General features: G+C 39.1%; 1 protein-coding gene across 12 annotated transcripts in view; it reads right to left on the bottom strand.

Moving 5' to 3' along the window:
* CADPS2 (calcium dependent secretion activator 2) overlaps window positions 1-27524 on the bottom strand; it is a 321334-nt gene that overhangs the window by 35624 nt on the left and 258186 nt on the right. For 3 of the 12 annotated variants that reach the window (XM_074597183.1, XM_074596347.1, XM_074596530.1), the window contains 6 exons: window positions 19445-19586; window positions 19196-19315; window positions 9760-9915; window positions 7579-7726; window positions 6549-6563; window positions 860-934 (listed from right to left, as the gene is read on the bottom strand). In XM_074597183.1, the coding sequence (XP_074453284.1) occupies window positions 860-934; window positions 6549-6563; window positions 7579-7726; window positions 9760-9915; window positions 19196-19315; window positions 19445-19586 (656 nt within the window). Of the gene's footprint in view, window positions 1-859; window positions 935-6433; window positions 6634-7578; window positions 7727-9759; window positions 9916-19195; window positions 19316-19444; window positions 19587-27524 lie in introns of those variants that run through there. The other 9 variants (XM_074596437.1, XM_074597273.1, XM_074596625.1 and 6 more) reach the window with 6 other exon arrangements.

Raw genomic sequence — 27524 nt, 5'->3', positions numbered from 1 at the left:
GACAAGTGAAAACGAAGGAATGATGGAAATATGACCAGAGTCTTATTTTTTATCACTAACTGACAAATTGTAAACGTATGGCTTATTTCTCTTACTTTGAAAATCAGGTATTTCTGGGTAGTTTGCAATGCACAGATAACAAAACGTCTTAACAAAATCTTTCTTTTCTGTCATTATTTGCTGCGACCTTCAAACAATTAGGGACTGAAAACTTCTATATCAAGCACTTAAGATTTTTACTGGAGTAGCGATGCTACAGTAACACAAGGCATTGTTTAAGTTTTCTTCACTTATTCTCCAAGTCCCTATATCATGTCAAAACATACTTTCTTTTTAAATATAAAACCCTTCAAAGTCAATTTCAAGAAATAACAACTTATAAAATATTTTTCAATTAAATGGTTTGTGGAACAAAATCTCATTAAAAAATTATACCAACACTCTGGATGTTGCCCATCTCCAAATACAAAATTTAAACACTACTTAGTGATAGGAAGAATGTTTTGATGTGAAAAATTAAACAAAAAATAAAACATGCTATTACTTAAAATAATATTGACATAATCAAGTCCTGCCAGTTCTACTAGCTGCTAGTAGTTCTTACCTTTAACAGAAATACAGGAGAGAAACTTATCTGATTAGCAGGTTGCACGGAAATTGTTTACCTGATAGGTTATAAAATTTAATTTTGTAAATTCAATATTATTTCCACGACTGTTTTTTACAAATCATGCTGTTGTCCCTCCCCCCCAGTCTCACTGTCTATAAAAAACCCGTGATATTTAAAGACATTTCAAAAGTTCAATAATTAGAGATACATTTTCAGCTTTGTTATAAATTAAAATCTAAATAGTTTTACCTTTGAAACAAGAAGGGAAATAATTTCTTTAACAGTTTCTTCAATCAAGTCATCTATTTTTGAATGGTATTGTTGCTGTATTTCAAAAGATAAAGAAGCATTAGCATGTATATGAACACACACTTTTGTCATAAGTCATAAATGGTACAAAGCTGATAACCCTGCCAGATCAGATTTACTTAAAATTATCATTTTGAACATCAGAAGAACAAACCCTTGAAAACGATCCACCCAATCAACACTTTCTTACATTCTGTGTTGAAAATTTTCCCATGTACACTGTTGAGTTAAGCAGCTAATGGGGTTATTATTTAGATGAATTGAGTTCTTATTCTTATTCAGGCGAAGGAATGTGAAGGATACTTTTTGTCTTCTCCTATATAATTAAGGTGGCCATGTATTTTTTTTTCTAAAGGGTTGGTTTAGCTGGAGAAGCAAAAAGACCAGAATAAGATTTAATTAATACAGCATTTCATGTCTGACAACTCTCATTCATAAGTTATTTTAAATGTCCTCTAGAAATAGAATGAGCTCCAATTGTTCATTCTAAAAGAGCCTTTCTGTTAGCACAGTGAGCTGCAGTTTATACAAATCTTACAATATGCTCAAGCAAGGGCAAAATTAAAATTTCATCAACAAAGCAGAATAGGTGGTAACAAATTAATAGGCCATAAAAGGCATAATAAAACAGACTTCATTCTCCATAGCCTTTTTCTTTCGCTTTTTCATAAAGAAGGTGCCTTTAAGTAAATGCTTTAAAAACAAATCTGAAAGACTTTTTAGATAATACTACAGAGTTCCCTCCTGAAATTAACAGGAACTAGGGATCCCATTCTGTCAAGGAGGCACATCAATTTAAACAGTAATTCTTCCTTTAGAAACATTTATCTGACAGCAAAGATTGTCCCCAATAGCCACTTCACAGAAAATGTGACTTGTAAAGACTAACCCTATCTTCATAGTTCAAGGCTCCTTGGAACAGCTAACAGCATAATGCTTGGAGTAAAAGTACTGAGGTCAGTATAAACATTAGCCTAACTTAGCAGCTGCCAGCTGAATAGTTTTCAGAGTTGTAAGTTTTTAAAGGCTATTTTTCATCTGTCTCAGAGTTGCCATACAAACCAAAACATTAAATCTGATCTGCTAAATATATTTAGGAATGATTTTCTAACCAGCGCACCTACCGAACTTGCATTTAAATTAAGAGAGGATAAAACTATGAGATGTGTTTGTCCACACGCATGAATCTTTTCAAGGTACCAACACCAAGCGCGTTAATTTTTGGTTTTAATTTGTTTTAAAGTTTAAAACCACTTCGAAAATGTGAATACGTGTTTCAGGCAAACATCACCATATATCTCGAAAGAGTGAAAGAATGTATTAGAAATACATCAAAGAATTTTCCATAATTTCAGATATATTTTATTCTAATCATATTAATGTCTTGACCCATGCAATATTCTCTTGATCTGCTAAGGACTTCAATCACCCCAAACCATCTGACATCTGTTGCTTACAGTGTTCAGAAGACAATGATTTCTCACTCTCTGAAAACAATAACTGATTATTGTCCCATAATGCATGACAAAACTATACATATTCCTATCATCCATGAAAAATCACAGTCGTGCCTCCCATAAGGTGTCTGCAACTTTATCTCCACACCACATTAAATAAATGGATCTATGCATATTCTAGGATCAGTTCCTATATTTTTTCTTTTTTATTTTCTTTTTTTTTTCCCCCTCACATATAAGGCAAATATAATTTTGTGGGAATGGAATATAACCACTAACTTCACTGTGTGACCAAGAAAAACAAGAACTAAATAAAATTATTCAAAAATCACAACAAGCGTCCAAAATCATGACATTTGTTTAGAAATAATTTCTGAATGTTTGTAACCTGAACTTAATTTCCTTTTTTTCAAGATTTATTTTGCAAACTATGAGATCATTAATTTTTAACCCACTCCTCCCCAATGCCAACTTCCACCAAAACAGGCACCCCCAACAAAACAAAACTTCAGATCCTCGTGAAGGATTATTTGACTCCAGGACAGAGGCTTTAACAAGACGGCAAATGTTGCAGAATTCATGATAAAATCATATGAGCTGACAAGGTTGTATGCACCATCCAGAAATCAGCACCTGTAGGACAGCAGCTTTTCTACTTCTGCTAAGATTGCTCAGTCAGAGCAGACAAATCCTCACCCTTTTTCCAAACACGGTTATGGATCGTTGTGCCTTTACATTCCTCTCCTGGCTGATGTGAGCACAATCCACGTGGAGTCTGAATCTAGCAAAGTCAGCTCCTACAGCTACATTCTTTGAATACACGTTGTAGAATCTTTCAGCATCATCCCAAAGTCCCTGAAGGGGGCTCTGCCTTTCCAGCTGCCCTAGAGTAACTCCCAGTAAAATATGAAATACAGCTTCAACTGTAGGAGGTACAAGGGGAAAACAATGCTTAGCGGTGTAGGGGATGTAACCAAATAGGACTGTCTTTTGAGGACAACCCAGCTGGTCTTCCAGATGTGTCTCTCTGCTCCTAGTAGCATTTGGAAGGAGACGAAGTCTTTTAGCGCCTTTTGACACTCGTGCTTTTGGGGAACAGAGGAGTTTGTTCCTAAGTCCTGTGGTGATGAGCTGAGAACTGTAACTTGCTCAATTCTACAATATATTCAATTTTCTTTTCTATTCTACCTCACTGTGACCCAATACTGGAGGTGGTTTCTTTAACTACTAAGAAATTTTTTGGTTTTGGTTTTGTTTAAAAGATTTTCAAGCTAGTTTTCCTTTGTTTGTTTTAAGGCTAGATGGCTGTGAAAACAAATTGCACAGGATCATCTGAACTGAAACTGCTACTGCCAACATATAACAATATTACATGTATATTAAATTGTCTTTGCACTTTTTATTATCAAATCGGCTATAATCTTCTACTACTTATACAGTTAAATGAGTCTCCTCCTTTAATTTTATGAACCAAAACAGCCTCAGAAACAAAGCTCACCAAACTAAAGCCCCCTTTTCCTTAATTTTTTTAATAGATATACACAGCACTGGCTGCGACACATTCCACTGAAACGGCACTCATTTTTCCCCAAATTGAAAAGGGCGTCTCTTTTTTGTAAGCGTGATAGGGTACGGTGAGGCTGGAATTCTGAAACAACTAAAATAACTTCTATATACATTCTGCTATGAAGCACCCACCAGAATAGTCCATTGGCATTTACTCTGTTCATGCTACCCATTTACACAAAACAACAAATAAGCTGTGGCTTAGATGTAAGGTCCTGCTCTGATCTAATGACTTGTCAACCTAAGTGGCCCCAGAAATATTTTCTATTTGATTCTTGCCTCTAGGAACATTTCCTGTGTGATTCTTACCTATCATACTCAAAAAGGTGGTGAATGTTGGCAGAATACTGCAGCATCTAGACCACAAAGTTCTAAGTTCATAGGTTTGAAACTATTTATCACATATAACAAAGGCCAAAAAATCTCTGGATTGAATGTTGTGTGACAGAAAAGGCTTCCCTTACTGTTGCTATTCATTTAACTTGGGATCCATGGACTGTAAAGGAGCAGCACCTGTTGGCTTCTGGTTCAGGAAAGAAAGAAGTGGGACACTGTTCACTGTACAACTACCCAAGATTACAAACACTGAAAGTAATATGTCAGACAGGCAACTGTTGAGAAATAGCAACAACTGGTATGTTACTTAGCTGTCTTGCTATACCTTTCCCCTGTAGTCCATGAATTGCCACTGTGGTTGTCCATGAAGCAGGCTGCGGGCACCAACAGTTAGTCTTAGATAAGGTAATCCTCCCCTGAAGCTGCTTCTCAAACCCTCCTAAGGCAACTGCCAACCAATGCCAAAGGCATCCAGCCAGCCGAGCTCTCTTTAAACACAATGTACTGATCATGCCCGTAATCAAATCATGCTGTGCTTCTCTAAAGCTTTAAGACGATCTCCAGAAGGCAAAAAGCGGAGGGAGCCCTCCTGAATGGCAGACTTAGCCACTCTTCGTGAGCGTAGACTTAACTGGAAGACATCTGGGAGACTGGTGAGCAGTGCATGAAGTAACACAGGAAAACCAGGGGACTCAATCAAATTTAAATCCTAAACTCAAGGCGCTACGATTGCTAACCATGACCAGAATGCCCTAATTACATGATAAATAAGAATTCCCTCCTAACTGACAACTCAGGGTGAAAACTTTGGCATCTGACTCTACTTGAACAAGATACACGACTGCTTATAGCTCTGTATAGGGAATGAAAAGAGCATGCTGTATTCAAGGAGATGTTTGAGTCTCACCACCTAATTAAATAACACCTTCCATCACTTGCAAAATACGTTCTAGAAACTGTCAGATAGATATTCAGTGTTGAGTTTTAGGTGAACGAACAACCCTTTAAAAAAATTTTAACTCCAGCCTTATGTAATAATTTTCTTGACTGGCATAGCAGACCATGTTTGAGACTAAAATGAAGGTGAAAGAGGACAAGGGAAAGGTAATATGGAAAAAGTTTCAAGACCAAGTGGCAAGTAGGAGTTATTTGAAATGCCAGAGCTCCTATAGAGGAGTCAGAGATGCAACTGTTTATGTTACGAGATGCTCTCCTGTCTGATTTGACAGATGGGCAGATTCCAGAAGCATCTCACCCAACAAATCTTGAAGCGTTTCAGACAACTATGATATCAGCTACAAGCAACTGAAAAGCCATTTTCTTCTTAATCTTCGAAAAGAGCCTTGGGAATGGAAAAAACTGATAGACAATAATTCAAAGTTTATGAGAAAGAATGAGGTTTCCACATTATCTGATAATTTCTGATACATGAAAAATTTGGGGTTCTTTTGGTTTATTAGATGAATTGGATGAAGATTAACTGGGGAACTTTGAAAGAAGTATGCATTTCATCACGGGTATGCTAAATTATCAAACTCTTGCACTGAAAAGAAGCACAGGAAGACCTAGTAGGGAACAAGGGCTGATTTTCTGTTTTGGTGTTGTGAAGAGTGCATGATAGACCTTGAAAATCTAGAGAACGGGAAGACTTCAAAGAGAATCTGGTGAGGGTCTGTCGTCCAAAAGGTAACTGTGAATGCTCAGCTTTGGCTCTGAGGGGGACTGGCTGACAATGCAGGAGGTATCGTCCAGAGCAGGTGAGGGAACAGTGTGACTGTGGAGAATGAGGCTATAACATTTGCCTACAGGTCTTTACAGAGGTACTGGTATTGTCTGTCCCCAGAGAAGAGCGTGCATGTGTGTATTTGCAGGTTACTGCTCAGACAGTAAGTAAAAGATGAAATGTCAGCATCAGCCCAAGGCAAAGAGTTGCTGGTTGTTGTTTACTTCTGATGAGCCTGAAACAAGTTGTTTGTTGCTCTTTTGCCTCACTGAGAGGTGAAAGAGTCCATAACTTTGTGACCCGGTAAGACAAGACACCAGGTCTGAAAAGCAGAAGAGTGACGTCATCTGGAACCACCTTAAGAGGATGAACAAAGAAAGAAGAATTGAGAAGCTGATGATCAGCCTGTAGCAAGTCAGGTTGTAAAGGAATTCCGACAGCTAGGCTAACAAATTAACAAGGAAAGCAATATTACTTTTTAAAATAAAAAGTGACTGTGAATAACCAAAGAAAAATGTAGGTTAAAAAACAATGAAAAGGCACTTACCCATTGACTAGCAAACTGGTTCATATCACGGAAAACCAAAAGGAAAAATAAAGGTGACAGGGTAGAACAGGAAAATGATGAATGTCTCATTGAATTGGAAAAAAAAAAAAAAAGACAGTTACATCGAATACGCTAACTTAAAAAGATGAATTAATAAAATGAAGAACACGGTACAGAAATGGAAAAATCAACAGAAACAATATGACCAAATAACGTAACTGAAAATGCCCAAAGCAGACATCCTTTTTTTGTTGCCAAATTCTGACAGACGTTTTTACTCTCTGTACAAAACAAAAGCAAACAAAATTACACTGCTAATGCATTAGGACAGCAAGAACAGTTTTAATTTTATTCCGGTGATCTCACCAGTCTACACAGTATGCCCTTTTTCACTTCACAGATTATTCCTGCCGAGAGTGACAACATGGGAAGGACAGTAGTCAGTGAAGTCTAAATATCATTTAAAGGCACATCAGTGCTCCATTGTGGAGCACCTACATCCTGGCAGCAGACTACTGCCAAAATGGTCCCTGTCCTTGGAGACCAAATAAAAAATCCCATTAAATTACCTGATTATTTCTTTCCTCTATTTTCAGCATGTATACAGGCATGAACGATGGGTATATGAGCCATTTAAAAACAAACCTTACTGGTTTAAAACCTGGCTGCAAAGGACAATGTTTTGGTTCTATTTTACTAATACAAAAGAGTCCTGAAGTGGGCTGTTTCTCTGCTGCAACCCAAGAGAAATTCCTGGCGGGGCTGTGAGTCAAGAAATCCTCTGAACGCTCAGCAGACTCACAGGTCAAAGCAAATAAATTACAGAAGCACTCTGTGTCTTCTCTGGTGGAAGATGAGGGGTTGTGTCCTGCATGATGCTTCTAGGGAGCAGTCTATGCATGCTCCTGTACAAACAGAGCTACGTGACACACTTCAGCTACTTTGAAATTAATCTACTAAGGACCGTCTGCAGTGCGAGATGTTTCAGATTATCCGAACACACGAATTAAACATACAAAATTCCACTTACCTCTTGCCCCCCATCCAGGATGCAGAGTTTAGCCGTCTGTTTTTTAGCATCAACTAAGACATTAAACATTGTACACAGAGAAGAAGGGATACGCAAGTCCGTTGATTTGTTTGTCTTTTGCAGCTTGAGTTCAAATGCAATTCTTGTTCTATTTATAAAACACAATTCATTATATGAGTCTCTCTGATAATTCTGAACAACCAGTGTACAAATGTATAAACCTTACTAAACATGTTGGAGTAACAACGTACATGCATGTGAGAACATCTTTGAAATAAAAATCTGTAAGCGTAGAATGTCTACCCATTCAATAATAAACAATTGCATTGGTGGTAATCTCAAGGTTCTGCACTACTTCAGGTAATTCAGTTGAATAACAAAAGTATTACTTTCTTGCCTACTAGATAACAGTACGCTTCCTTGTATGATAACTAAAAACATTTTAAAGCAATGAAAATACCCCATCTTTTCCAGCACTTCTATGTTAAAATGCGGTTTATAGTACCAAATACTTGCTTCTAAGAAATATAATTAAAAAAAAGCCTCTTCTGGCTTTAATAGAAAAGATAATTTTATTGAAGAAAAGGAGGGTTTTTATTAAGCAAATATTAATATTTATATTGAAAAGTAAGATGTATCAGGAGATACACAATACAAAAAGCCTATTTTCTTCTCACACCAGTGTAAATAAGGAGCAATGTCACTGAAATAAATTATAATAATTCAGAATATATAAATATAAAAGTAATTTTTTATTGCCAACCTTATTTTTAGATGTGAATACCAAAAATTGTCACAATATTTTAAGAAGATGGGAACAGAAGCATCGTATTTCCATTTTAATAAGTCTTATAGATCATATTAGTATCACAATAAGAGTTATAATGGAATAGTTCTATCATTCTTTTCTGACTTGCTACTGTCTAATACAGTCCATCCTATGGATATAATTTATTTACTTTGTTACCTGACGTGCAGTATCTTTGACCACACTAAAACATACTTAGTGCATTAACACTAGTATGTTATGCATTAACTCTAAAATATTAATACATTTTATGTATTGACAATAGGATCATTCTGTAATATTAATTAAACCTTCATGCCACCAGAATCTTCTTATTCTTTAGAAAAGCAAGCAGCAAAGATGTCAGGATTTCATCACTGTAGCTCTAGCAATAGGTTCATATACTAAACCTGAGCTTCTCCTTCTTCCTAACATTTTTAACAGAAAATAATAAAATATTATATTATCAGATTTAATCTTACTGGATCTTAAAGGCTCTGTTTCTTTAGTCTTCCTTATCAATGCTGTATATTTTCTGATTGACACTATTAATTTGTCTACAAGCTTTCTTTATTTTTCCCCATTCTTCTATGTATTTTTTTTTTAAATCAATATTTTAATGTATCCCGACTAAGCTTTCTCTGTATGTGGGATCATGCCTTCTGAAGCACCTAACAGGAGATCCCTGTCAATTTTCTAGATATACAGATATTTATTCTAAACTCAATGATACGTACTGAAAGCTATGGCAGAGATTTTTTTAGATCACATATGCTTAATTTAAAAGAATATACTTATAAGATAAATCTCAAGAATAAAACAACGCTGTATTTTCTATAATTGCCAGAAGCTCAGTGACATGAAACTTAGTTTCAGTTGGATGACTTACAGATAGTCCTCTTTTGTTTATTGTATAAATGCAGAAATGCTGTACAGTCTTTAGTTTGTAATATATTTCTTACAGACAGTACTCTAAAATAATGACAAATTAAGTAGTATTATGAAGTGAAAATAAAGAATAATATAGTAATGGAGAAATGTACAAAAAGAAAAAGGATTTCTTTTAGTAGAATTCTGACATTTGCTAATATTTGACACAAATATGGAATAGAAGAGATTTGGTTTATCGACTTCCAAGGGACAACATAGGTAGAAATTCTCCTTGGTATTTCCTAGATGTTGCCAAATTGACGATTGGCAGATGCTGGGAAATACATACAAGTCATGATCGCGTTACAGTTGCCCTGATTCCTATGACCTTTCCCTATTCGTCTGCTGCTGACCACGGCAGGAAACAGGACTTTAGTACAGATGTACCTCTGCGAGCCAGTATGGCCATTCCTATGTTAATTTTCAAATGTCTCCCAATATTTAATTGATCATTTCAACTGTACCTTTTAACGCAGGCTTCTATCATGTCAGTGGCCATGAGTTTGAGTCTCTGCTCTAAATGGTGGGCAAATTCTGGTTCTGGCCAGTGAAGATCAAAAACAAACATCTGCAGAGCATCCAGTTTCCAAAAAAGATCTTCTGACGTAGCTGAGCCATTTCTATAAGAAACAAAACAAAACAAAGCCCCCAAGAAACAGAAGATAAATGTATGGATGTCTATCCCAGTTGCCGCAGAATTATCTAAGGTAGTACAATTTCCTTATCACACCATCTTCCTCCTTCACATCACTTCACTGTATCTCATAGCACTGACACTCTTATTCCAAGAATGTAAAAATGGTCATGGAAAATTTAAAATAATTCCCATTAGGGTGAAAAAAGTAAAGTTTTCTCATCTGTTAGCTGAGAAATATGACAGGCTAGGGAGGTAGATGGAATGATGGGGAACATGGAAAATGAAGTAGGTCATATTTCAGATCAACACAGGAAAAATAAAAGGTAAAGGCATTATTAATTAGTAAGGACCTTTTCAAAACAGTGAAGACTTTGCACCAATGTTTTCTTGCCTTCATAACTCTGGTAGATAAGCCTACCAAAGAAATGAGGATGCTAGTAGTAATATTGTAAAAGAGACACCCAGACAAATAGTCCCTTGATAAAAACTCATTAAGTCTAACTGAGGGAATAACATCAGATACCGGTGGAAAAAAGAGAAGAAGAACTATTTAAAGAAATCTGTGCACAAACAAACAGGGGATCAGTATAGCTCTATGTAGTCTCAGATTCTCCATGTGATTTTAAAGTTCTTCCACCCTGAACTGAACGTTACATTTAAAGGGATTTGCTTCTGATAAGACACAACAATTTAAAGCTGATCTTAGGAGTAACTACAGTTACACTTCCACTGTCATTGTGGATTAATTACACTTCCATGATGCGCTGCATTGCAATGCCTGGGTTACTGTTTAAGGAGCCATAATGCTACTCAGCATGGCATTCCAGGATGTCAAGTGACACAAGCAACAAAAACTCTGTCTGACAGTCTCAATTCAGACTGAAAAAGTTTTAAATAGTCTAAATATGTCACTACTGCCATTTTCTTTCTTCTGCTTCATGACAAAAGAACAAAAATATCAAAGTGACCCCATCTCTCATAGAAGAAGTCAGTGAGAGCTGAGTGTGCTCAGGACAGAGCAGGGTCATATGAAAAAAAAACCAAACAAAGGACCTCTAATATGTGACCATCTAATGCACCCCTCAGACAGCTGCACCACCACCGGTTCACACCAGGTTAACCGAGACAGGGGGTGGTGAAGTGAAGCAAAGCACAGCTCATGTTGAGGGCTCCGAAGAGGCAGCACGGATGGAAGAGGAGCACTGCTTCGGTCTCACAGCACCCCACCACCTTCCAGACCCACCCTTAAGGCTACCATGACTTAAGAGCCATTGCTGTCTTCTGCAACACCATCTCAGTGGCGAAAGGGGCTGCTGGGCCAGGCAAAGGGGGCAGCCAGCAAGGGCTGGGCAGCGGGTGACAGGCTGGGAGCAGTGGTGTCTGCCTAAGGAAAAGGTTGGCTCTGACCAACCAACCCTGACTTTGGCTTTGGTTTTAAATGGTGCACGCTTTGATGTCTTCACTACGCATAGGAGGATATCCCACAGTTTCAGGCTGGCCTTTTTGATATCACGCATATTTCTCCCACTTATTTTAAATAGTAATTGTTAATTTTACATTGTATCATGCTCCTGAAAGAAAACAGCAGAAACAGGAAAAAGGCCCACGGGACTGCTAAGATTACAACTTGCATAGGGACGTCACCTGTTAGGTTAGACCTGAATAGGAAGCACTTTTATACAGCGCTAAGGTTAATTCAGAAAAACAAACCACCAACACTCCTTAAAAAGTTTATAATCCTGACAGACTGTTTCTTAAGTTATGTGATAACCAAATATTGAAGATTTCATTGCATCTCCTGTGTACTGGCAGTGAGTGAAGCTGTAGATGCTACGTTATACACAATATTTGATTCAAAAGTGACTTAGTAAATTTTTGAGATAACTGGGGTAAAAGAAGAAAAATTACATAGGGACAGAAATGGGGACAATCTCAGTATGTATATTACAGTTGACAAGAACACATTTTTTCTAGACAACAAAACATACTTTCTCAAGAAACAGAACTACCATTTTTCATCATCAGATTACACAATTTAACCATATTTTATTGTTCCATAGTTTTTTCTTTTTTGCCTAATGGAATTCCAAATGAAATTCTTTAGGACTCAGCAGGACTAATGTGCTCTCAATAACATCAACGTATTCTTATGCACATTCACTCCCCGGTAGCCACTTAATTTGGATTCATTATACTACCAAATAAAGTTTCACAATTATAATAAATGTAACAATAGACACAGGTTCATGAAACACTAATTCATTCTGCAAGAAACACTAATTCATTCATTCTCTTTTCATATCATTTTGAGGTCCGATTCTTCAATTTTTTATTCAGCATTGTTCAATGATATTTGAATTTGGCTAACATATTATACTAGTAAGATGGGGAAGGAAAATAAACCTCTACAACATCACCTATTTTCTCCTAGTTCACACATCCAGACACAATCATTGGATTTGTTTGTTAAATGCAGCAGAAACCTGTGATTTCAATCAATTTTTTACTTCTATTTGTACCAGATGCTTGTTTTATTTAGGATTTTTTCTGGTCTTTATTCAGTAAAAGCATTAGAAATGGTATTAATTGTCAGCACATCCCTCAACAACCTGAAGTGATTGTACCATCTATGGATTTTCTTTCCCTACTAGGAGCTGGCTATGTCACTTCACAAAGTGTAACATGAAGAGCCAAACATAGTTTTTACCTCCTCCTGGCAGCAGGAGGAATTCCTGCATTCAAATCAAACCAGCAAAGCATTTGAATCTACATCCATAATTGCAGAACCATTTTTTTGCGAAGGGATGGGGCACGTTCTTGGCTATTGAACAGTTTTTATTTGAACGTGTATGGTAAAGCTACTTCAATCTAATGAATGGAATAATATTGCTCTACCAGGAAACTGAACTGGTACTCTTTTTTAAAAAATTATATTCAATACAGTTATCTATACTTTTGAAATTAAGCACAAACTCCACTGTTTTGCTGCGCAAAAGGTACTATCTAGTTGTCCACCGCTTTTAATCAGGTCATGGCAGTAAGAGAAGGTTTCCAATGATTAGAAGAGACAAATATAATTTTTCTTTTTTTTTTTAAACAGCAATTTAACTTTGTATTTGGTCACACTTTGACTGTGAGATTGAACCAGGCATCTCGAGAGGTCCATTTTAATCTACATTATTTTATGGCTTTATACTTTGCATCATACTGAACACTGCAAAAAAAGGTCCAAGACATAATGTTTCTCCAAGACCCTGCAAATATTAAACTTAAGCGCTGCATACAGTCTCCTAAGCAATTCACTTATCCACTGACAGCTGGAAAGGCACCCTCCCACTAGGCTTGCCAGTTACCTAAGCGGTAGCAATTAGTCAAACAGTCCACTAATAACACACACTGGCTGCAAGATCAGCACACACGTGGCTCCAGAGTAGACACGGAACATGTCTTTCTTGCCTAGATGTCAAACTCCATAGGGTGGCTTGAGATACGAAAATATAGAAGAAATATTAAATATCTAAGGACATTCTCAATCAACCACAAGATTTAAATTCAGATGGCTTCCATTTTTTGTAGAATTTACCAAGGGCAATGATGGTGATTTTATAAATGACTGCATTTATCCTTTTTCAAGGTTATTACTGAGTTACTACCCATGAGTGTTTTGTGGGGACTGTTTACAAAACAGGGCACCAGCTCTGTGTGCTTTGTGAATCTCCAGCTTCTGAGCTCCAGCTTTAATTCCTTTATGCCCTCTCAAGATGTATATTCGGTGCTCAGAAAATCAACTGAGAATTTCTTCAACAGAAAAGGATTTTCAAGTTACAGTGAATGGCATTTGCCCCATCTCTCTATTTTCCATGAGCAGATGAGGGGGGAGGATGGAGCAGAACTCAAAGATACTAGGGACAGAGTTACCTCACTGTTCCCCCTACTTGTTCAAGAGTGAGGCAACCTGAGGATCAAGCAACCAAAGCATGTTTCTTGATTCTTCTTTCTTCCTGCATGTTAGTATTTTTGAAAGAAAAGAAATTTGGCCCACAATATACACTGGACTTCCTGGATGCTCAATAGGAACTGGCTATATTCAAAAAATCTTATTCTACAGAAAGCAGATCATCTAAATTTCACTATTCCATCAGTCTTATGGCTATACTTTTAAATACCCATCCACGCTGATGAGGCCTGGGCATTGCCAGAGCAATGGTGGGAGATTTAAACACGGTGTAATGGAAACTAGCTGTCAGTCACCAAGGGGAGCTGCTCCAGAGCCGGCCTGACCCACAGTGGCAGATCTTGGCACACAAAGGGTTCTCCTGAAGCGAGGGTATGCCAGGGCAGTGGACAGCCAGCCAGGAACTGGCAGCTCTTGCGGGAGGTGCTGAGGAGGCTGGGGCATTGCCAGAGCAACCGTGACCACCTCCATGTCTACAAAAAGCAGCCTGGGGAGGGTGAATGACCAGGAGTGTGGCCAACAGAGCGTGGGGCATCAGCCAGGGCCTGGTGTGGCAGCTGGTGTGGAAGGGAGTGCAGAAAGGGTGTAGTCACCCTACCACCCCAAGAGGTGAGTTCAATCGGTGTTCATCACCCTCTCAGAAGGAGCACAGCTATGGTATCCACTAACCACCAGGTGTGGTTGACTTGCCTGAGGGAGGGGATGCCATTCAGAGGGACATGTGCCCATGTTGAACCTCATGAGGTTCAACAAGACCAAGTGCAGGGTCCTGCACCTGCACCTGCATCAGGGCAACCCCTGGTATCAATAGAGGCTGGGGGATGAAAGGGTTGAAAGCAGCCCTGCCGAGAAGGACTTGGGGGTACTGTGGATGAAAAGCTGGACATGAGCTGCAATGTGCACTTGCAGCCCAGGCGGCCAACTGTATCCTAGGCTGCATCAAAAGTGTGGCCAGCAGGTGAAGGGAGGTGATTCTGCCCCTCTACTCTACGCTCAGGAGACCCCACCTGGAGTACTGTGTCCAGCTCTGGAGCCCTCAGCACAGGAAAGACATGGACCTGTTGGAGCAGGTCCAGAGGAGGGTCACAACAATGAGCAGAGGGATGGAGCACCTTTCCTAACGAGGACAGGCTGAGAGAGTTGGGGTTGTTCAGCCTGGAGAAGAGAAGGCTCCGGGGAGACCTTAATGCAGCCTTTCAGTACTTAAAGGGGGCCTACAGGAAAAGTGGGGACAAACTTTTTAGCAGGGCCTGTTGTGATAAGGCAAGGGGTAATGGCTTTAAACTGAAAGAGGGTAGATTTAGACTAGGTATAAGGAAGGAATTTTTTACAATGAGGGTGGTGAAACCCTGGTACAGGTTTCCCAGAGAGGTGGTAGATGCCCCATCCCTGGAAACATTCAAGGTGTGGTTGGATGGGGCTCTGAGCAACCTGATCTAGTTGAAGATGTCCCTGCACATTTTAGGGGAAGTTGGACTAGATGACCTTTAAAGGTCCCTTCCAACCCAAACTATTCTATGATTCTATGATTAAAAATGCAAACCATGGCCTCTTTCCACTTTGCTGTAGGCAAGCACTACAGCAGGAACGTATGTGGCACTGCAGATGCAATCCCTCTAAAACAGCACTGAAATGTCACCTCCTGACTTATTCAGCACGCACAGACACACAGAGAGGTGCAGCATGACAGCTCATACACATTCAGGCCAGAGTCTTTCATATCACAATCAGAGCATCGCGACTGCTCCAGGTGGTCCCCCTTGTCCCTCATTATAGCTGAGCCACAGCTGGAAAAAATATAGCTGACACAGTTCCTTTGATGTTACCTGTTTTGGCTGGAAGACAAGACAGGACTATTTTCCTGCAGGCATGTATCTTATTCCATGTTGCCCCAGCCTTGAGTTTTGCTAAACCTGATGTTCTAGACCAGCACCAGATAGCAACAGACAACCTCATGTCTCTATCTACAATACTTTTGGTCAGTGAATCTATGTCATGTCTGCACTGAAAATAAAAAAATGTATTTTAAACCATAAACATCTAAAATCACCCACAAATCTAACTTAAAAGCCAGGTTCAGAAAAGGTTCAGAGAAATTAAATTTAAAACATGAAATGGAACAAAAATGCAATTTAAAATAGTACATTTGAATTAATGATTAAGCAAGGAAAAAAACACCCTCATTCTGGCTGATTAGAAGCTTTTACAGAATGTTCAAAGTTTTTTGCTCTTTAAGGATGTTGTCTTCAGCCAAATGGAACAGTAATCCACAGTGCTCTGCATGTCTAGCCAAGGTGTCCTCTGAGTTGTCCTCTCCTGAGACTAATCAAGACAAACAGACTACTGCTCATAACACTTTCCCCTTTTCATATCTCCTTTTCCAATGCCAATAATAAAAGGTCACGCCAAAACAACTGAAAATGAGGTAACAATCTTCCTAAGTGCTGTTGTAAGCAGCATACATTTACTGCTCCAAAATATATGAACAAGGAATAAAAAAAGCTACAGTTAATTAAAAAATACAAACAATCTTCTCTAGTAATGTTCAAAAGAATTGCAGCAACTTTTACATGAAAGAGGGGAAAATCTGTTTTCATCAATAAAGCACACAAAGAAATGCCTAACTGTGAATACATTTTCACCTCTTGCTTTTCAGCAATACTTCTTAGATAGGCACATAACAGCTCTGTTGAATATGAATGGACTTAAACATGAACATAAGAGCATGAACATGAACATTAGTAAAGTTTGGAGAATATGAAATCTCTTCTGATTGCAGAAAAAATAGACGCAGGACTCGGCGTTCTTGGTAGACATTTAACTATAACTCGGTTGGGTCACAGACTGCTTTTTCTCATTCTTTTCCCCTGTAGATTCTTCATTGTGTAATTCAAATTGATAATGATTAATTGGCCAAAATCACCACTTTTAAAGAGAAAGAGAGAAGTCCAGCACAGCACAGTGTCACACGTAGTCATCTTCTTCTGAAAGCATCAGCTGTGTGGCTGGGAGGAGGGAGCAGAGCGGACTGGGAGAGAAGGACTTGGGGGTGTCAGTGGAGAGAAGGAGCCACCCATGATACCTGAAAAAGCTGGGCTGGGGGTCCTGAATTTAGGTGCCTCTGCTGGCTCTATGTACAATGCAATATGTCACTCTAATCCATTTAAGGTGGGCGTTCATCACAGGAAAACTGACAGGAAACACTGGGTTTTGCTTAACAAGTATTGGAGCCTGGCTACTCCCAATTGGAGAATTTAACTAGAAAGAGGAAGCTTTATTTTTCCTGAAAAGGATGGCATGGGAGCAGTGGGGGAAATAAAATGCTCCTCCTTTCTTTTACGTAACAGTGAAAGTAAACGACTTCCTCTGTGGAAACCGAGATACCATAACCAGCAGGAAAGAGGAAACTCCTCAACTTGGGAGGAAGAATAAATGGCTTGCAGTGCCTTCGCTTGTATTTTTGGATACAAACACAATACATGGCCATTCTGAGAAGTTACTTGGCTCTTCAGAAGGACATAGGTAAGCTGATTCTTAAAATACTACCTGAATTCCACAGTATTACAACGGTATCTTAATACTACCTGCAATCTTGAATGGTAATTTATACACATTTAATAAAATACAACTTCAAAGCTCTACATTTAGGGAAAAAGAATGTGAAGAGGCTGCCTACAGCGGAGCCAGCACCTCGGCAGAGCTCTTCTCGAATGCTGTGTGGGGCGGCTGAAAGGGGATACTGGCCTTACAGAAGCCACATCGCAGTGGGGACAGTGCTCATCCCCACTTCTCTTGAGAAGCAGCAGAGTGACAGCTCCTGCTGGCAAGTGCTTACAGCTCACGTCAACCTCAGCGTTCATCAAACGCTTTGAAAACCACACTTACTAGTTTAGGATTGTTACGCATACTTTGCCATACACACCATGAACCTTGATACCAGATGTGCAAGGGGGATGAGCCAATTTTACTACACTTGCACGTTTTTTGACAATACAGTCTAGGAATTTCTTGGTACACCAAAGCCTTCATTTAGGAAAGACCCACCACTACAATCCTCCAACCAGAATCCATATTTATGATACATTAATTATAAATTCAATATTCAAAATACACAAGTTTTAATACCTACAAGCTATTTTTACTGGATGGGGCTGCTATAATACAGACTGTAAGAAGACCACATCTAAGATTATAACAACTCTTAAATCTGAAAGCTATTCTTTAAAAAAAAAAGTAACCCTCGAAAGCATGTGAATAACAGAGAGGAATTTGAGTAGCAGAAGACCAACTAGTTTGTATTGAAAGCTGAAATGACTTGTGTAAGCACATCAGGAGAAACCTAGCATTATTATATATACAAAAGGTACCAAAGCCAAGGACTAAGAGCAGTTTTGTCAACTTTTAGGGGAATTAGCAGCAGAACAACAATCATAATACTCAACAGACAAGTGCCAGAAGTTTGGCAGAGCACAAACTGTCAACTCATTCAGTAATGGATCTGAGAACTTGTTACGAGTATCTAACTCTGTCATAAAACTTGGCCTCAAATCATATTATCAGGCTTTGCATCTTGAACGCGTGTTCTTGAAGTCTTTCACATTCATCCTTTCTTAATACAATTTTAGCTAAAATAAGGTTCTTCTTGAGCTTTTATCTGACGTATATGAATGTGTCCTCACAAAGAAATCTGGCCTGTAAATATGGGAATATTCCCACAGAACAGGGCATGTCTGCTCTATTTAATTTTTTTTTAAGAAAAGAGCACTGAAATGTTGGGGAGAAAACAAAAAGAAATACATATTTTTTCAGACAAGGAAATGGATGTACTTCTATTCTGGTTGTTTATTAACCTTTTACTATTTCCCTGTGACATAGATATTTAATCTAATGACAATATTTGCAATCAGTGATTTTCAGAACCAATATACAATGAGTTAATCAAACCCATGCAAAATATGATGGGCTGCCTCCCTTCACAAAACCACGATCCAAACCCAATTATCCAAAAGGTTCCCCACTACTCATTAATTCAGAAGAGTCATTAGGCTGCTTAGGGTATTAAACACCACTCATACTATGACAGACCTTTGCCGAGTTGATTTTGTAAGTTATCAGGTTTAAGACTGCTACATTTTAATGCACTAGAAAGCGCAACTCACTAACAGTCCATGCTTGGCTCACTCCCAAGAAACAATAATTGTCAACTAAGAGATGATAAACACCATGCAATCCAAATACAGCTGCACAGAACACTAGCAAGGCCATGCAGAGCTGACATACAGTCAGAAGGTTATTGAAGAATACACACGTGGAGTCATACAAAGAAGTCATCCAGGTTGGTGTAGTAAAGCTAGGTATTTGTGGAAGATTAAGAGGCAAACTTGGAACTTTTGGAAGAGCTACATTAGGAAGACTGTTGGTGATGCTCCTGTGAAGAAATAAACAATGTAGGAATACAATAAAAAATAGAATATTTAGAGGACAACAAGGGAGAACACCTGATTAGACAGAACGCTATAGGCAGGTGCTTTATTCAGATCTTGTAGAAAGCACTTACTTGACAGGTTGCCATGACTCTTGTTCAAGACCTCTGTGAATGGACTGGGCAATTGATGATTCCATGAGATCGATGTAGCGGATGACCATGGGAACAAAAATTTCTTGCAAGTGCTTGTGAAACTTTCCATTGCACAAAAATGCTTTAAAAACAAACAGAACACAAATAAAAAATGTCAGGCCTTTCTTTCCCTATTTTATTTTTCTATAGGAGAAAGTATCTTTTAAAATGTTTTAGTACACAAAAGCATTTTAAGAACAAGATCCAGCTTGTGTAGGAAATACAGTTCATAAAAAATAAATGAAGTGCTCCATGAGGACACTGCAGTACATTTTAAACTGTCACTATAAAGAAAACTAGGCACATACTGAAGTTCTTTGTTGAACTACAACACTTTTGCATCTTCTTAACATTAATATACTTTGCTGAATCTAAGCCTTAGCAATTTTGCTCAACACTTAGACACCAAGACAGAACAAAAACCCAACCCAAACAAACAGTATTTGAATGTCATTCAAGTATTTTTATTCTCCTTATGGTAAGAACAAAGGTTACAGTAAAACATTCCAGCCTCACTAGGCTACGTGCAAAAATACAGAGCTATACAGCATTTCCTCCAGATTGCCTAATGCAAAAAGGCAGTATGTGACATATGAGTGTTTGCAGAAATAAAAGCAGTTTACCCATCTGCTCTGTGTCCTCAGGAGCTGGCGAAGTCCTGAGTCACTGCCTACAGCTACACAGGACATTCAATGAGCTCTTGAATAGAAAACATGCGTTGGTATGCATGGTATGACATGTCCATACATAAAAATCTCAAAGGCCAGAGCTCACCACCGGAATCCTGGCTCTTCCCACCCTGACATGTGCACAAACTGCACCCAGACCCCCACAAAAAAAAGCACCTCCCAGCCAGTCTGTGCTCACGTGAAACTCAGCCCCAGCCAGCCACACCTGCCTCTCCTCTGCCCACTCAACTGTCTCACAAAATTTTAAAGGATGCTAATTGTACACTTCCCTTCTGAAAGTTTGCTCATTCTCTGGTGTGATCATCTCCAACTTTACAGCAATTGTAGTTTTATAACTATTTAAAGGAAGTCCTGAAAACTAGTTGCCTTAAGTGCTTAGGAAAGTTGAAGACACACCTAGAGGTGTTCTCTCGATTTTGCAAGAAATGGAGTTAACTGGTGGGTGTATATATAAGCATGAAGCATATTACTCAAGAAAAGTAAAAAAAAAGTAAGAAAAGTAGAAAATTATCTGCTTTACAGATGGGATTTACTGCATGAAAAACTGTATACGCAATGCAAACTAAAGATGTATTAAAACCTGAAAATAAGTTTGCCACCACCACTGTTTGCCCTGGTACTCCTTGAGACGTTCTCTAGTGAATCCTAACTCTTAGTGGACTACTGTCCTGTCCCACCAACAGAATATATCAATTTCACGCTTTGAATGTGTCTGTGTTCACCCATTAATCCAGCACTGTTATTAGAACTTATAAGATTATTCCTATGTGTACATAGAAATCATACAGGCAAGCTGAGCCAGAGAGAGACATTTTCATGACTTTGGTAGCCTTCCTTTTCTCCCACACGCATTCTGATGTAGTAAATTGTCTTGTCGGTTTCCCCTCCTACCTATTCCTGCATCCAGGATTCTCTTTTCATTTGGGTGGGTATCACAACCACATTTTCAGGAGGTTTTCTCCTCTTCCTAAGAAGAAAATGCTGGAAACTGTCTCATAAAATTACAATCCCCTCTTGCTCCAGTACTAGTACAACTCCATGTACAATATATAAACACAATTTCTGTAACTTCCAGGAACTCCTTTGCCTTCCATTCCTGAATGATGTCCACCACAAACTTGTTTCAGCTCCCTATTGCTACTTGTATTGCAAGGAAGTGCCTTTGTTGCTGCATGTCTGGACAATAATTTTTTTTTCATTTTTTCTTCTTGAATACAATGATCTGAAGCCAAGAACTATTTTCCTGAAAACACCCTTGTAGAGTAATGGGAGATTATGCATCAATCACTTTTACCTAAGGAGACAAGACTGACGTGATCAGCTCTCTCTGTTTTGCTCACCTGCCTCTTTTCTTGCTAAGAATATTGAAACTTTTAGCTAATGCCAACCATCTACACACTGGGGTGGAAATCTCAGATATATGAAGTTTCATGAAAACAGGCAGCTAAGTAGCAGGCAGAGATTATTAGGGTTTCCACTGAGAAAAAGGCAGCGGCATAGGCTCTTCTCTTATTAAACACTTGAGAATCCACCCTTGAGAGTACCTATGAGTCCATCACAAACATGCTCCATTATTTACACTGCTCATAGAACTACTTGTTAACTAGCTAGTTCTGGCATAATTATTTGTATATCAGGTGCTCAAAACAGTGTTATTTCTTCTATATTTATGTATCTTAAAACTGCAGTATCGGTGACCAGCAGTAATAACTGAGAAGGATATTAACACAAAGATTTCACACTAAACAGCTGATGAACATTGCCTTTGAGAAACAAAAGGTGGCTGGTATAAAGCTACATCTCAGGCTGATTTTTCAAGATAACTTTGAGCTTAAAAACAACACAAAGAATACAACTGTGTCAATTAAGTCAATATTGCTGCTATAGTGAATCAGTGCCGGACTGGCATTAATCAGGCAATCACAGTTACTTGAAGGGATGAGCTTGTAGTTTACTGTTTTCTGAGCGCACCGCAGAAATGCTCTGCTACAAGCCCTGCTCTGGGAATTGCAGTAATAAAGCCTCATGGGCAGGAGGGCGACTCCTTGTTATTCTGAAGTCAGAATGAAATTTAAAGAAGTCACTGGCAATAAAAGATGTTCAACTTAACAAGCTGAATAATTTTCCTAACATCCTGACACCAGTCTTTGCAGAGAAGTGAAACTTTCCAAAATGATGCCAAGACTCTTAATCTGACTGCAGGTCCACAGAGATGCCCCCGTACGTGGGCACACACAAGAGAATGCTGTTTCGGATCAACACCTTGGTGAGCATTCTGTTTTCCCAGGGCTGAGGACATGGCAGCCCTGATTTACCCATCTGGAGATCTCTGTCAAGGATTACTGCAGGGCAGGGAAAGAACTTGGAGCACAGGGGTAAGTGATATAGCTGAGTATCATCGTCAGACTCATGGCACTCTACCCTATGATTAGAATTGATCTTGCCAAAAGGCAGCACCTGTGCATCAAAGCAGATGGGAAACAAGAGATCCTTGAGGAAATGCCACACTTCAAATCCCTCAACTACCACTTGTCTTCAAAGCTATGTAGCTTAATTCTCCATTGTCTTGTCAATATAGACACCCCACACCCTCTTCATATGAGCCATCTCATATTCACACAAACAACAACAAAAGGAAAGCCTATGCCAGGGCAAGCTAATGCATAGACAATATTAATGGAAAATGATTGCAGGAACAGAAACAGATCCCCATATGAAAAATTCTTGGAAGACTGAAGTTAAAGATGAAAGTTATTCAACTTTTACATATTAGGTAGCTGAAATATATTAAAATATGACAAGAAAAGACCAGAGGTAAAAAGTACAATCTAATAACGCAGCACTGGAATGATGTTTCTCCTCTAACAGCAGGACAAGAATCTGCTGTGCTTGCGTACATTAGAAGCTGTGGGGCTTGCTTCGCTTTTACTTATATAGGCACAGCTTAGGACTTATCCTGGAGTCAGCTATCCTCAAGAGCTTCTGGAGAGTCAAAGGAAAGGAAGAATGACACAGGTTAACATGAGTCTCTTTTCCACTGACAAAATTAGCACTTTGGTAGACAGTCTATAATTATCCTGCTCTCCATAGGATTCTTGGGAAGGCACCACTTGGATTTCCTAGCATATTTTAAAATTCAAAATAAACCCAGTAAATTTCAAGCAGGAAGTTTCCTTGGGGCTCCATATTCTATTTGTAGCAGTTGAAAATCATTAATAACCTGAAAAAAGAAAGCTTATACTTCCATTCATTTCCTGTTTATATTACATTCTGACTCCACAGAGCATTTATTAGTCAGTTACTTAAATTGTGGTGAAAACTGCAAGTCCCTCAGCTTATATACAAATTGTGTATTTTTACATAGAAGACATACTTTAAAAGTGAATTTTAGAAATACTCTATACGGAAGCAAGCTGAAAATTTATTTAAGAAGTAAAAATTTCCCCCCCCGCCAGAACTTTGGCAATGAAACTGGAAAGAACTTCATCTTTACAAGGCAGAGTGACACAAACAACTTATTGCACAATTTTCTTGTGCCTAAAATGCCCATTCAGTCAAAAAGGCTTTTGGATACTCTGGTAAGCAATTACCGGCTTGAGTTAGCTCACAGCATCAGTAACCAAACACGCAGCTCTAAACTGAAGGCAGGTTATGATTTCAAAGCAGCTCCTATTAGGAGCGAAAATTCTAAGTCCCTGGTCTAAGAAAAGATTCCCACTACAATTAATAAGATGTGTAAGGTTTGATGAAAGGTATCTTTAAGTGTGGTTATGAACTTTGCCCTGATTATCTTAAATCCAAATTGTTTTCTATCTCCACCCTGTGGTTTAAGAAGGGGGGTGTGATGTTATAAATAGATTGTAGTACAAAAGTGGTACGTAGGCTGTTACAGAGCAGGCAGGTGATGCTGCCTGTGGTGGTGTTTGCCACTCCGCTACTAGCAATGGAAACAGTGTAAAAAAAACTTATCAGAGAATTCCTGTTTGAAATCCATAGCCATGACAATGGCAATGGCTTTCAAGAGGCTAAAACTCCACATGCTGGTTTTTTTTCAGCTTCATCAGACAGTCTACAGATGTAACATGGTCGAGTTAAAGCAGGTACACTGAGTAGTACTTGATGGAAAATTAAGATTATGAGTTAACTTTAGAATACTAATTTTGATTCGTGCCAATGTAGTAATGCAATCATGCTGAGCAACGGCACAGTACATAGTGTCCACAAGGGACACTTGGAAAGAAAACCGGGTAAGGAAAGGAGCAGAATATTGAATAAACAATTGAAAAACCTCTAAATTAAGCCAAATATATAGACACTTTATGTAACTAGGCACATGCCACTGAAAGTTATCTCTGACACCGTCTTAAACGAAGAGGAATTAATAAATGTCTGTTTTGAGGCACTGAAAACCTGATTAATCTGAATAACTAAGCAACTACAGAAAGTAAATTGCCCTCTAGAGCAATTTATAACTTAATTTATAGGCTTTATGGACAAAAAATAACATGGTCATTACAGAAAATAAGATACAGTCCTGGGGCAACCAGGTCGTTCTTCCCTCTATGAACACCTAATTCTGGAAAAAATAATTTCACCACCATAGAGAGATATTGGGTACTATTATCTCTGTACAGTCTGCAAAGCTTCACACAGTTATAACTGAAACAATAGAAACTTCGGAGATCATTAAAATGTGTAATATAAAAGCAGCTAAAATATTTTTTTCAAACCTTTACATTTTGTAAAACCACAAGAAACTTACCTACAGTCTATTACTTATCTCTACAGTAAATATAATTTTTTAAATTGCTTTTTCTTATTTGTTAGCCCTTGTCAGAAAAACTGAAATATTTTCGAGGATAGGAAGACCATACTCTTCCATCTATTTTTTTAAGTAGTTCGTCAGTCAGACTTAACACAACAGGAAAGCTGTCACTGATGAACTCACTGATGAACTCTTAATTGCTGTGGAATGAGGTCAGAAAAAAATGGAGAAGCTTAAAGTGACTCAAAATGAAGTCCTTCCTATAGAAATGTGAAGCTGCAGTCAGGACTCCCTCCGACTGAGGGAAACATAGTCACAAAGGATGAGGAAAAGGCTGAGGTGCTCAATGCCTACTTTGCCTCCATCTTTAGCAGTGGAACTAGCTGCTCCCTGGGCACCCAGCCTCGTGAGCTAGGAGACAGGGAGGGGAAGCTGAACGAGGTCATCACAATTAAAGAGGAAGCGATCAGTGACCTGCTACGCCGCTTGGATGCGCACACGTCTATGGGACCGGATGGGTTACATCCAAGAGTGCTAAAAGAGTTGGCAGATGTGCTCGCCAAGCCACTTTCCATTATTTACCTGAAGTCATGGCTATCTGGGGAGGTCCCAATGGACTGGAGGGTAGCAAATGTAGCACCCATCTATAAGAAAGGCAGAAAGGAGGATCCGGGAAACTATAGACCTGTCAGTCTGACCTTGGTACCAGAGAAGGTCATGGAGCAGATCATCTTAAGTGCCATTACAAGTCATATAATGGACAACCAGGGGATCAGGCCTAGTCAGCATGGGTTTATGAAAGGCAGGTCCTGCCTGACGAACCTGATCTTCTATGACAAGATGACCCGGTTATTGGACGAGGGAAGGGCTGTGGATAATATCTACCTAGACTTTCGAAAAGCATTTGACACTGTTCCCCATAGAATTCTCATGGAAAAACTGGCTGCTCATGGCCTGGATGAGCATACGATCTGTTGGATCAATCACTGGCTGGATGGGCGGTCCCAAAGAGTGGTGGTCAATGGAGTTAAATCCAGCTGGTGGCCGGTCACAAGTAGTGTTCCTCAGGGCTCAGTGTTGGGACCATTTCTGTTTAATGTCTTTATTGATGATCTTGATAAGGACATAGAGTGTATCGTCAGTAAGTTTGCAGATGACACCAAGTTAAGTGGGAGTGTTGATCTGCATGAGGATAGGGAGGCTCTACAGAGAGACTTGGATAGATTGGACCGATGGGCCAATGCCAATGGAATGAGATTCAACAAGGTCAAGTGCCGGGTCCTGCACCTGGATCACAACAACCCCATGCATCGCTACAGGCTTGGGGAAGTGTGGCTGGAGAGCTGCCCGGCAGAAAAGGACCTGGGGGTTCTAATTGACAAGCGGCTGAACATGAGCCAGCAGTGTGCCCAGGTGGCCAAGAAAGCCAATGCCATCCTGGCTTGTATTAGAAATAGTGTGACCAGCAGAAGGAGGGAGATGATTGTCCCCCTGTACTCAGCACTGGTGAGGCGACACCTTGAGTATTGTGTCCAATTCTGGGCACCTCAATATGAGAGAGATAACGAGGTGCTGGAGCGAGTGCAGAGGAGGGCAATGGAGCTGGTGAAGGGCCTGCAGAATAAATCTTATGAGGAGCGATTGAAGGAGCTGGGACTGTTTAGTTTGAGGAAGAGGAGGCTGAGGGGAGACCGCATCACTCTCTCCAACTACTTGAAAGGACACTGTAGAGAGGTTGGTGCTGGTCTCTTCTCACAGGTAATTAGCGATAGAACAAGAGGGAATGGGTTCAAGGTGCAGCAGGGTAGGTTTACACTGGACATTAGGAAAAAATTCTTCACAGAAAGAGTGGTCAGACACTGGCATAGGCTGCCCAGGAAGGTGGTGGAGTCACCATCCCTCAATGTGTTTAAGAGTCGTTTAGATGTGGTGTTAGGGGATATGGTGTAAGGGAGAACTTTGTAGAGTGGGGGTGACGGTTGGACTCGATGATCCCAAGGGTCTTTTCCAACCTAAATAATTCTATGATTCCTTCCTCCTTCATGAAAAGCTATACGCTGTGCTGGAAGATGCATTTTTGTCTCATTGTTAAATGAATATTGGCTTTGAAGTATTTGGCTTGAATCTTGTCCAGTATTCTGTATACTATGTAAAATAACACATTTGATATCATTTGAATAGTAAAGACCATGCATTTTCATTATCTCGCAGTCTTTCTAATATTATATTGTAGTGACATAGTTATAAAAATAGTCTTACATGTAGGTTTTCTTTAATGCTGTGAAAGTTAGATTGTTTCTTTATTGTTAGGAGTTCGTTCATGTCAGGTTTATATGAAAACTGACTCCTGCATTGAAGATTTAGAGCTCATTTAAAGCTCTTGAGATAGAATAACACGCAGGTGTCAGTCCTCCAAATTTCCGTGAAGATTAACCTAATATGCAATATGGTGACCTAACAGTTCTTCGTTTGAAAGAAATCTGAAAAGTAATCTCTGATATAGCCAGAGAGTGAGAATAACCCAGTGGGATTTCCACCTCTTCATTTCCTAATGAGTTTTTTGATA

Source organism: Larus michahellis, chromosome 1 (assembly GCF_964199755.1).
Source record: "Larus michahellis chromosome 1, bLarMic1.1, whole genome shotgun sequence".
Classification (NCBI taxonomy): domain Eukaryota; kingdom Metazoa; phylum Chordata; class Aves; order Charadriiformes; family Laridae; genus Larus; species Larus michahellis.
Note: the sequence above shows the minus strand (reverse complement) of the source record. Positions and strands in the feature narration are given on the sequence as shown.